We start from the raw sequence: 11544 nt of genomic DNA, 5'->3' as shown, positions 1-11544 counted from the left end.
CTACTTCTGTAGTGATTCACCTCGGAAACCCAAGGAGGAGTTGCTGTGAGTTGGATCCAACTTGACAGCAGTGCGTTTTAGTTTTCTGTAGGACAGTAGAACTGCCTCATTGGTTTTCCAAGGCTGTGATCTTTACGGAAGGAGACTGCCACGTCTTTCTCCCTAAGAGCAGCTGGTCAGTTCAAACCAACGACCTTTCTGTTAGCACCTGAGTCCTAACCCACTGTGCTATCAGGGCTCCTCCAGCCCTACCACAGGTGCTTGTTAAATACTTGCTAAATGAATGAATGAATGGCTGATGAGCCATGGACTTAGGCATCACAGGGTCAGAGATAAAAAGCCTTTTGAACCCTGGAAGTCCCCGGGCAGAGAGAGTGCTGGAGGGTGGCATGCTTGGTTTGGGTAGACTCAAGTCCCCCACTCCCACTCCAACCATAAGAGCTCAGGGAATATTTGGAGCTGCATTGGGAGGAGGGCAGGACACTACTGAGACTTGAGTGAGTTTCCTCCTTTTCCATGGCAAGTGGGTTTCATCTTGTCTGCCTCTCCAGTCAGTTGACATGGTGCCCAGGAGTTGTATGTGAAGAAGGAATCTGAAGCTCAGAGGAAATGTGTCTCATGATCATCTAGTGATGCCTGCCGTGGTGCAGGATGGGAAAGCAGTGCCGTGTATGTCAGAGTCTGGCCTTGGAGGATTGATTTTGCCCCTTGTCCTTCTTTCTCTAAGGACCCAGTGGGAGCCTGGCCTGGGAGCCAGGATGGCCATCCACAAAGCCTTGCTGGTGTGCCTGGGACTGCCTCTCTTCCTGTCCTCAGGGGCCCAGGCCCAGCACCATGTCCCACCTGGCTGTGGCCCGGACCTCAACCCCCTCTACTACAACCTCTGTGACCGCTCAGAGGCCTGGGGCATCGTCTTGGAGGCAGTGGCCGGGGCAGGTGTCGTCACCACTTTTGTCCTCACCATCATCCTTGTGGCCAGCCTCCCCTTTGTGCAGGACACCAAGAAGCGGAGCCTTCTGGGGACGCAGGTGTTCTTCCTCCTGGGGACCCTGGGCCTCTTCTGCCTCGTGTTTGCCTGCGTGGTGAAGCCCAACTTCTCCACCTGTGCCTCTCGGCGTTTCCTCTTCGGGGTCCTGTTCGCCATCTGCTTCTCGTGCCTGGTGGCCCATGTCTTTGCCCTCAACTTCCTGGCCCGGAAGAACCATGGGCCCCGGGGCTGGGTGACCTTCACCGTGGCTCTGCTGCTGACCCTGGTGGAGGTGATCATCAACACAGAGTGGCTGATTATAACCCTGGTCCGGGGAGGTGGCGAGGGTGACCCTCTGGGCAATGGCAGCGCTGGCTGGCTAGTGGCCTCACCCTGCGCCATTGCCAACATGGACTTCGTCATGGCGCTCATCTATGTCATGCTACTGCTGCTGGGTGCCTTCATGGGTGCCTGGCCCGCCCTGTGTGGCCGCTTCAAGCGCTGGAGGAAGCACGGGGTCTACGTGCTGCTCGCCACAGCCACCTCCATTGCCATCTGGGTCGTGTGGATCGTCATGTACACCTACGGCAACAGGCAGCACAGTAGCCCCACCTGGGATGACCCCACGCTGGCCATCGCCCTCGCCGCCAACGCCTGGGCCTTTCTGCTCTTCTATGTCATCCCTGAGATCTCCCAGCTGACCAAGGCCAGCCCAGAGCAAAACTACCAGGGGGACATGTACCCCACCCGCGGCGTGGGCTACGAGACCATCCTGAAAGAACAGAAGGGTCAGAGCATGTTTGTGGAGAACAAGGCGTTTTCCATGGATGAGCCATCTTCAGGTAGGCCCTGCAAGACCCTGCCAGTGCCCCTTCCCTTCCCCAGGTCTGTCCCTAAGGCCAGGGAGCTGGTCTTTTGATTAAAATGGAAGGTTCTCAAAGTTATCTATGGTGCTCTGCCTTAAAGTTCCTAGATTCTATTTTTAAAGGTCTTTTTGTTTTTTCTGTATTCTTGCAATATCTGACGAATATATTCTCATTGTAGACATTCAGACATTACACATTAAACAAAATTTCTCCTGTCTCCCCGCTTCTTACCCCGTCCCCCCTATTCTGTCCCCTGAACTAACCACTGTTTGTGATTTTACCTCCCTGTGGCTCCTTTTCCTTGTCGAAACATGGGGATAATAATGATACCCATTTCACAGGGCTCCTGGGAGAATCACGTCAGTGAATCTCTGCTTTGTGCATGGTGAGCACTCTAACGGTACCGGTACCAGTTACCACTGAGTCGATTCTGACTCATGGCAATCATACTAGCCATTACTAGCTGCTCTTGGGCAGTGCAGTGGTTAAAGCACTCAGCTGGTAACCAGAAAGTCAGCAGTTCAAACCCACCACTGCTCCTTGGGAGAAAGATGAGGCAGTCAGCTTCTGTAAAGATTTGTAGCCTTGGAGACCCTGTGGGGCACTTCTATTGTGTCCTCTAGGGGCGCTGTGAGTTGGAATCCATTTTATGGCAGTGGGTGTGGTTTGGCTTTGCTTCCATAAGGACTGACAGCCTTGGAAACCCTGTGGGGCAGTTCCACTCTGTCCTCTAGGGGCGCTGTAAGTCTGAATCGACTCCACAGCAGTGGGTTTGGTTTTGGTATTTGTTCTGGTTCCCTAGTGCCGCTCTGACAAGAAATATAGCACAAATGGATGGCCTTAACAAACAGGAGTTTATTCTTACAATTTGGAGGATTTAAGTCCAAGTTCAAAGTGCCAGGCTCTAGGGGCTGGGTGAAAGCTCCTCAACCTTGGAGTCCAGCTCTGCCTCCTGCTCCTGACCCACTGGAGCTAGAGGCTTTTCTTCACTCAGATAGCTGCTGGCTGCTGAGGCTGAGACGCTCCAAGGTTGACAAGTAAAAAGGCATAGTCCTGATGTTACCAAACCTCATGGCAGGCCATTAACTTAAGTCCATTGTAAGTCCCAAGGTCGGCAGAGCATGGCAGGTTGCTGAGCAACAACACGGCTACATGCAGGGTCCAAGCGTGCCATAGGCTAGAGACCATTCTCAGAGCTTCTCCTTATATACAGGAAGCCGACCACATCCCAAAAGCAGCTACTCAGCTGCTTGTGGTAGATCCCACCATGGAGCTGATTGCCAGTCTTCTCATGGGGATTAACTACCACCAGCTGCCTAGCCACTCAGCCAGGCCCAGCCAAGTTGACACACAAACATAACCACCACAGTATTGTCATCTATTACTATCTTTCCAGAACTTGTCTTGCTGCTATGTATATATCCATAGTCATCTTAATTTCCTTTAAAAACAAGCCCTTATGATTAAAAAAAAAAAAAAAATTAAATGAAAGCACTCATGTTGATTTCAGCAGCTCCCACACTCCCGCTGACTCCTCCTGAAGCTCCCTGCTTGGCTCTTCTTAGTGGGCCAGTGCTGTTCTGGGGAAACCCGCCAGTGGCAGAGCCTTGGTGGTCTGAGCAGAGGACGCCCTGGAGTTTGAAGGGGCAGGAGGGCAGTGACGCTTACCCAGCCAGCGTCAAGCCCCTTCTGGTACAAGAGAGGGGCTGTTTTCCTGGCAAGCTTCTGAAGGAAGGCCTGGTCTCTGGTTCATGAGTCTGGCATCTGTGGACTGTAACAACTGCCAGCATTTCCTGAGCACCTACTATGTGCCTGGCACTGTGCCAGGCCCTTTCCTGATGTGTCTGGTTACAGGCGTTTCACGGGCTCCCTGAGCCTCTGCTAGTCCTGCCTGTGACTTAACCCGCAAGGCTGGGTGACTCAATGGCAAAGATCAAAGCCCTGACCCAGACCTGGGACTCTGCTGATCCAGATTGGGGGGGGGGGGGGCCTTCAGACTTTCTTAACCAGCAGGAAGGCAGAGGCAGGGCTGCTGCAAGCTCCAGTCAGGACTTCCTTCCTTTTCTCTACAAACTGTGAGATCCTGGGATCCTGCTGTAGAGTGTGGGGTGGTCCTGTCCTGCCAGGCCCTTGAGCCTTGCCCACCTGGGCTCCCCTCCTCTTCCTCTGGGGTGGGCCCCTGGCATGCACACGGAGTGGGGCTGAGTGTTTGGGGAAGGGGAGAGGCAGTGGAAGCCGGCACAAAAGAGGGGCTCATGGCCGAGTGGGTGGCAGTGGTGGGGGGCTTCAGCACTGTCCTGCACCCGCCCCCACACACACCCTGCTTTCCTGGCTCTGCTTTTGCCCACTGCTTGTTTATCAAGGGCAAATAGTTCTCAGCCTTTGTCCTCCCAAGGCAAACACTTCTGGGGGCCTGGGTTTGTTTGGTCTTTATTCCCTCTTTTTTTCTTTCTAAATGGAAACATCAATAGAGCACGCCCAGCACTTAGGAAGCCCAATATAGGTTTCGGGGAGCAGTCCTGCAGGAAGCACGAACCTGCTGCTGCCCAGGGCACTGCTGGGCCCCAGGGGCTGCTCCGAGGCTTTCCCTGGACACCCTGGCAGTGCCCGGCAGGGTGGAACAGACTGGGAAACCCACACCCGCAGGCACACGGAAGTGTTCCTGGAGCTGGAGGTAGTTCTGGAAACCTGCCAAGTGGCCCCCAGACAGATGTGCGTCCAGTGGCCTTGGAGGGGTTCTGGGTGAAGACCACACCCAGCCCTGCCCCGGGAAGATGGGCCTGAGGGGTCTTTGCTGTATTTACCCCAACACTTGCCAGCCAGCTGGCCACGGTTGAGGCCAGAGCTGGAGGCTGGCCATGTTGGAAGGCAGCCGAAGGCCCGTGTGCCCCTCCTGGCCTGTGGCCCTGGAGGGCGGATGGGGATGTGAAAGGTGCTGACGGGAGCATTTCTGGGCTGTGGGATTGGGGGGTGCTGCACTGCAGGGCTGTGCTGTCCCTGCTTTGATTGCAAAGGGGTGTTGGGTTTTGGGGAGGTGCTCACATGCCCATAATGTTGCCCCTAAGCCAGTTGCCCTCCTTGCCTTCCTCCCTGGTTAGCTGTTACACCAGGCCCAACTCAGCCCCCTTGGCTCTGCACTCTGGGTGCCTTGCTTGGGCTGTGGGCCATGGAGGTGGCAGCTCAGGGCTCAGGGATCCTCAGCCTACCCCTGTGCTTCCTTCCAGCCAAGAGGCCTGTGTCACCGTACAGTGGCTACAATGGGCAGCTGCTGACCAGTGTCTACCAGCCCACCGAGATGGCCTTGATGCACAAAAGCCCGGTGAGTGGACCCCAGGGCCGTGACCCTGCTGGCCGTTGTCCAGCATGGCCAGGCTCGGGGTGGAGGTGGTGGGGAGAAGGCCCAGCTTCTCCACCTGGGGCACCCACCTTGGTGACCTTGGTGACAATTCTGAATGCCATTCTCCTGGAGTTGAGCTCTGGTTCCTTGTGGTGGGACCTGCCCTATGTCACTGGGCTCTCACACAGGCTGGGCCGAGTGTCATTCTCGATGCCTTCAGAGCAATGGGGACCACATGGGACAGGTCTGGAGAGGTAGTTACTGCTCAAGCACAGCCCTCCCCCCCCAGCCTCCGACCCCCCTCCCCCCACCGGCAGACAGTCATTTTAGACCTTTCACCTCCCCTGGGTTCTGGAAGCCAGATGCTCCTTAGTGCTGGGAGGGGGGTGGGAACAGGAAGCTGGTGGACTAGATTCACTCCATATATGTCCCGGCTCCCCGGGCTGGCACTCACCCTGGGAAGAGGTCAGTGACCTGCCTTGGCAGGATGCTGGGAACAGGAAGGAGGGAGGTCAGCAGGGTGACCTTCTCATTCCCCTCCCCATCTCTAAGCTCCAGGGGTGGGGTGAGCCAAGTGTATCTGAAACTTCCAGCCTTGGCTCCTTCCCGCTGCCTGAGCCTGACCCTGGGCCTGCTGCCAGGGCTGGAGAGCCAGCCGCGGCCAGGAGCTGGGGGGGCGGAGGGGTTTCTGAGGGGCAGTGAGAAGAGCCTGCAGCCACCCAGGGGTGTGGGCACCCGCAGAGCCCTCCTCTAGGTGGCTGCCCCTCCCGTACACACGTTGATTCCAGCTTCCCGAGAAAATGGTCCGAATGAACGGCATATTTATCGGAGCACAGCGTTCTTACTATGTGCTCCCCAGCCCGTCAGCATCAGCATCACCTGGGACCTCGCGGGACCTGCTGAATCTGAAACTCTGGGGGTGGGGCCAATGGTGTGCTGGGGCCACTAGTGGCATCTCTTCTGGACCAGGGCTTTGAACTGAGTTCCTTCCGTTTCTACCCCTGCTGAGAGTTTGCATAGCCACTAGTTCCACTGAATCAGAGTCGACATTCTAACAGGATCCCAGGGCGATACACAAGAATCAGAGTGTAGATTCTGATTGGAAGAACTTTAGCACCTTGCCCTTGTGGCCTCCAGCCATGAGAGTAAGGAGTCCATGGAAGTCTGTGGCCACTGTAAACCAGGGCACCATCTCCCCGTCCTCCTTTCACCAGCCCACCACTGCACGGGGCCTGGGGGTAGTTGAACAGGCTGCCCAGGCGACGCTGATGCACAGCCAGGTTGGAGAACCAGGAGCTGCAGCCAGGTGCGGGGAGGCCCTCCTGGCTCTGATTAGACCCGAGGCCGATTTACAATCTGGGGCTACAGAGGTTGCTGGCTTCATCCCACAGCCCCATCTCATCCATACAGGAGCAGGACCAGATTCCAGGCAGAGAACTCAGGTTTAAGTATCAGAACCAGACTAGCCACTCCAAACCCCAGGAAAAGAACCACGGGCCCACCCAGAGCCCAATACAAGGGTGTCCTGAGCCAGGAAAGCCAGTGCTGTGATCTCTTGGGTGTTGTAGTGGCATCAGGGGACTTGGGGAGGGCTTTTGGAGATGACCAGGCAAGTAATAGCAACTCAGGGAGACCTGGGGGCACAACAGTTAAGTGCTCAGCTGCCAACCAATAAGGTAAGGTGGCTGTTTGAACCCACCTAGCAGCTCCATAGGAGCTCTGGTAGCATAGTGGCTAAAGCACTTGACTGCTAACCAGAAGGCTGGCGGTTCAAACCCACCAGCCACTCCTTGGAAGGAAGGTTGGGCAATCCTACTTCCGTAGTGATACTGCCTCGGAAACCCAAGGAGGGGTCGCTATGAGTCGGGGCCGACTGGACGGCAAACAACAACAACAACAACAACAAGCAGCTCAGTGGGAGAAAAACCCAGCAGTTTGTTCCCATAAAGATTACAGCCTAGAAAAAACCCTTCGGGGCATTTCTGCTCTGTTGCCTGGGGTTGCTGTGAGTCAGAATCAACAATGACAAGAGCAGCTTGATGTGGGTCACCCACCGGCGGGCTAGCTGGCGGGCTGGCTGGCTGGCTGGCTTCCCTGAGGAACTGGGAGCACAAGGGGCCTTGAAAAGGGTCCTCCTACAAAGGGGCAGCCCCAGAACCCTTGGAGATGCCAGGCCTCATCCTGTGACCAGAGGCAGAGCTTGATGCAGTGAGAGGTGAGGGGCTAGGGATCAGCCCTATTTCCAAGGACTGACTCTTCCAGCCCAGCCTGCCAGTCGGGGGCCTGCCTGGGAGGGGGCAGGTAGGGGGAGCCGGCAGGCCTAGCCCTGCAGGAAACAGCGTGTTTGTGCATCCGCCCGGCGGAACCTGGCTCCCAGCCCTCCTCCCCCCCAACCGTGAGCCCGCCTGTTCTCCCTTCCAGTCCGAGGGCACTTACGATGTCATCCTCCCACGGGCCACCGCCAACAGCCAGGTGATGGGCAGTGCCAACTCAACCCTGCGTGCTGAAGACATGTACGCCGCCCAGAGCCACCAGGCGGCCACCCCGTCCAAAGACAGCAAGAACTCTCAGGTGTTTAGAAACCCTTATGTGTGGGACTGAGTCAGCCGGCAGGTGGGGGGGCCCTCGGGATCCAGCCCAGGAACCCTGTCCTCTACCACTCCTCCTAGCCCCATTCTGGCTCGGAGGTGGCCAGTGTGTAGGTGGGTGTCCTGGGTGCCCCCCACCCACTCCTCAGTGTTTGTAGTGCCGAGGAGCCTGACCTCATGCCAGGGCCGCTCTGGCTGGCCGTGCTCCAGCCAAATAGTGTTCATCTTGGGGTGGCTGTCGGCCAGCGTCTGCGCTTCTCTGGCCTCTTTGGAGAGATTCCTGCAACCTCGAGAGATTCCCAGGTGCTTATGTCCTGGGTCTTGCTCCTCCGTGAGGAACAAGGGTGCCTAATAAACACATCTCTGCTTTATTAACCCTTCTCTGGGAATGTCATTTCTGGCCTGGGTGCTTGGTTTCCAATGACCCTCCCTTCCATGGTGGCTTAGGGGAGTGAGTCCTTCACCCCTCCTCTCCTCCCCTGCCCTCATCCAGCTCCCGTGAGATCTGCTTCGCCATCCTCTGTGCAATCAAGGGGCTGGTTGCCCTACCCAGAGAAGAAGCCATTAGCTGACCACCATGTTGTATGTGGTCCCACTAAACATCAGGGCTCAGCTAGTGCGTAGGGTCCCGCCCAGCATCCAGGGGATCCATGCAGCTGTCCTGGAGCCCCTCCCCTACACAGACAGGGTTTGTGTTTGGGGATGGCTCCGAGAGAGTGGACCCAGGAGGGGGGTGTGTGGAAGATGATGTGGCAGTCTGCTTCCATAAAGATTGACAGCCTAGGAAACTCTGTGGGGCAGTTCTAGTCTGTCGTGGAGGGCTGCTATGAGTTGGAATTGACTCGCCGGCGATGTTACTGTAAATAGGAGTCCCTGGTGGAGCAAATGGTTAATGAACTTGGCTGCTCACTGGAAGGGTGGGAGTTCAAGTCCACTCAGAGACATCTTGGAAGAAAGGCCTGGTAATCTACTAAAAAATCAGCTGTTGAAAACCCCATGGAGCACAGTTCTGCTCTGACACATGAGGTTGCCTTGAGTTGGAGCCAGCTTGTCAGCAACTGTTTTTTTGTTGTTACTGCTGTTGGTTACTGTGAACCAAGCAAAGAGCCCTGGTGGCCCAGTGGTTAAGGTCCTTAGCTGCAAACCAAAAGGACATTGGTTCGAACCCACCAGTGGCTCTGCAGGAGATGAGGCAGTCTGCTTCTGTAAAGACTGAAAGCCTTGGAGACCCTACGGGGCAGTTCCACTCTGTCCTCTAGGGGCGCTGTGAGTCAGAATGGACTCGGCAGTGGGTTTGGCTTTGCTTTGTGAACAAAGTGTTTGCACAGCAGCTCATTTTAATCTTCAAGGCTGCTCTGTGAGGTAGGCAGGACCGGCATTCCCCTTTCCAGAGTCAAAAATCCCAGAACCGAACCACTTTAGAATGAGATGGGGCCCTGGTGGTCAGTTGTCATGGTAGCTCTTCCTGTTTACAGGTGAGGAGTGGTCGGTGGGCTGGGCTTGATCACACTGTCCCGCTGAGCCGCCCAGGTGGGCCAGCAGTATCTTGACCCCTGAATACTGCCTCGTAGCTTTGTGAGGGGTTTGTCAGCCTGCCCAGGGAGCCTGTCCCCCCTGGGCTCAGACGTGTTTCTCCCCACTCATCAGAAGCTATTTTCTGACACTGCTTGTAGGAAAAGAAAAGTTTCTGTTGAAAGGGACAAGGTTGCCAGAAGAAAAAAAAAAGACTTCTCCCAGCCTTTTCTATGGTCAGCTCTCACCAGCCCCCTGGAGACAGGACTGTTTTTAGTAAAAGCCAGTGCTTGGCTCCAAGCAAAGTCCCCTTTTGACTCTTGTTCTTTCTGGTTACTTTAGGATCAGTCCCCGCAAAATATAACGAGATGGTAGCTGCCCTCCTCCCCGGACTGCACGCCACCCTGATGTCCGCCTCCCTCTGGGCCCAGGCTGGCCAGGGCTCAGCGCCTCTTCTGTCCTTGTCACTGGAGCTGGGAGGGCCCAGGCCACTGGTCTGAAGCAGTAGATGGGGTGGGAGGCTTGGGAAGGGTCCAGCCCCGTCCTGCTCAGCCCTGCCTCTCTGGGTTCCCAAGTGACTGAGGCTGCAGGCTCATCTGTGGTCTCCCAGTCTTCCTCCCTCTCCCCACACGGCACCCTGAGTCCCAACCCCTGTTGCCTGCTCCTTGACGACGGGAGTGTCCCCATGTGTGGTGCTCCCGATGGCCTTCCTCCCTACTGTGAACATCCCTCCGAGGCCCCTTCTTGGCCTGTGGACTTTCCTGGCCTGGACATCTTCTGGGGGCCGGCACTGGCTTCTTCTGCCCAGGTGGATCTTCTCCATGACTCTGGAGCCAAGCTGTGGTGGAGGGTTGGCCCTGGCCCTTCTCACCAGGCCCTCCTGCTGCCACCCGGACTGTGGAAGGCCTCCAAGTGACGGTGCAGCTCAGCCCAGGCCTGGACGCACTGCTTTTCAGTGGCCTGTGGCTCCTGGATCCGAGCACTTGTGGCGCTTCAGCCATGTGCCCCTTTGCCCCAGAACTCTGTGCCTTCAGTGACCCTGGGATCCACCTCCTTCCAGGGCCACGCCACCTGTTCTCTGCTCCTGGCCGCCCCTCCCCATCTGGGGTACAGGGTCTACCACACTGGTTCCAACCAGAGACGCTCTCTTTGTCTGGCACTACCTCACAGGGAACCCCACCAAGGAGTTTGGGGAGTTTGCAGGCCACAGTGGCATTTAGGGCTCAGGGTCCCCATTCAGGAGCCCATAAGCCTTCTTCCTGTGCCTTCTTTGCCCTTTTGCATTTGGTGTCTCAGCCAGTTTGGAAGCGGCTCCTGGACAGGGACAGATTGAAATAAATGCCCTTGGTGAGTCCAGCAGGGTCTGCTCTGGCTACCTGGACACCTCTGGGAGGCTTGGAAGCACCTTAGCCACCAAGCTCAGTGAGGGTCCTGGACCAGATGGCTTGGGGTCTGGCCTCTCCCTGGACAGAGGTTCATGGGACTTAAGGAGGAACCCTTAGTGGGCTCCAAGGTTCAAGGTCGTCCCACTTCCTGGTGTGCAGATGGCTGTTTCTACCTTGCCTCAGGCAGCAGAAACTCACGAGGTACCTCGACAAGCTGGCACTGCCCTCCCCAGAAGAGCCCCTTGAGTTCTCGGCCGAAGGACTTGCTCAGCCCCCCAGGAAAGACATCCTGGGACCTGTGGGATGCTGGCCAGCAAAGAGAAGAGATGTAGGCCCTGCTGACTCCCGGGGAGCAGGGGGTCCCTGTAGCATCCTCTCCTGGACTTTGTCTAGCCCTTGGGCACCAGATAGCACTGACACATCTGAGGGGACCCTCTCCAGGTGTGGCCCCTGGACTCCAATCTTCCTGCACCCAGCCCCACAGCAGCTCTCTGGGGCGGCGAGTCAGGTAGGGAACTGTAGCTCTCCAGTGCCGCCCTCCTGTCCCCAGCACCCTGTGCCTTTACTGGAGCATTTCTCCAGAGCTAAGTTGGGTGAACAGGTCCCACCTAGAGAATAAGACTGTACCCCTGTGTGTGACCCCCTTCCTGCACCTGCCTCTGTTTGCTGACTTACTCCTTCCATGAATAGAGTATTATTTCCTTCCAGTGGCAGGAAGGGGAGAGCTCTGTTCACCCCAGACTTCTCCCCAAGATCACTTACCACGAATAAAGGCACTATCTTGTTTTTCTAGGCAGTTACCTCACGTGAGTCCTTGGCAGCACCAGGCAGCCGGGGTGCTGCTGCTGGTGAATGTGGCTTGTTTATAGCCTCAGCCTCGGGAGGTCTG

The 11544-nt window shown here is 56.5% G+C and overlaps 1 protein-coding gene across 1 annotated transcript; it reads left to right on the top strand.

Annotated features, from left to right (window-relative positions):
• Positions 1–728: 728 nt before the first annotated feature.
• GPRC5C (G protein-coupled receptor class C group 5 member C) lies at positions 729–7771 on the top strand. Its single transcript, XM_007959680.2, has 3 exons — positions 729–1809; positions 5058–5152; positions 7592–7771. Exons 1-3 carry the CDS (start codon positions 759–761, stop codon positions 7769–7771), a joined length of 1326 nt encoding a protein of 441 aa, XP_007957871.1. The 5' UTR covers positions 729–758.
• The last annotated feature ends 3773 nt before the right edge of the window (positions 7772–11544 follow it).

Source organism: Orycteropus afer, unplaced genomic scaffold, assembly GCF_000298275.1.
Source record: "Orycteropus afer afer isolate SDZICR_OR568_19922 unplaced genomic scaffold, OryAfe1.0 scaffold00018, whole genome shotgun sequence".
In the NCBI taxonomy this organism is placed as follows: Eukaryota; Metazoa; Chordata; class Mammalia; order Tubulidentata; family Orycteropodidae; genus Orycteropus; species Orycteropus afer.
Note: the sequence above shows the minus strand (reverse complement) of the source record. Positions and strands in the feature narration are given on the sequence as shown.

Coding starts and splice junctions, on each gene's coding strand:
- GPRC5C (XM_007959680.2), top strand. CDS start 759: ATGGCCATCCACAAAGCCTTGCTGGTGTGCCTGGGACTGCCTCTCTTC. Junction 1,810..5,057: donor CATGGATGAGCCATCTTCAG/GTAGGCCCTGCA, acceptor GCTTCCTTCCAG/CCAAGAGGCCTGTGTCACCG. Junction 5,153..7,591: donor CCTTGATGCACAAAAGCCCG/GTGAGTGGACCC, acceptor TCTCCCTTCCAG/TCCGAGGGCACTTACGATGT.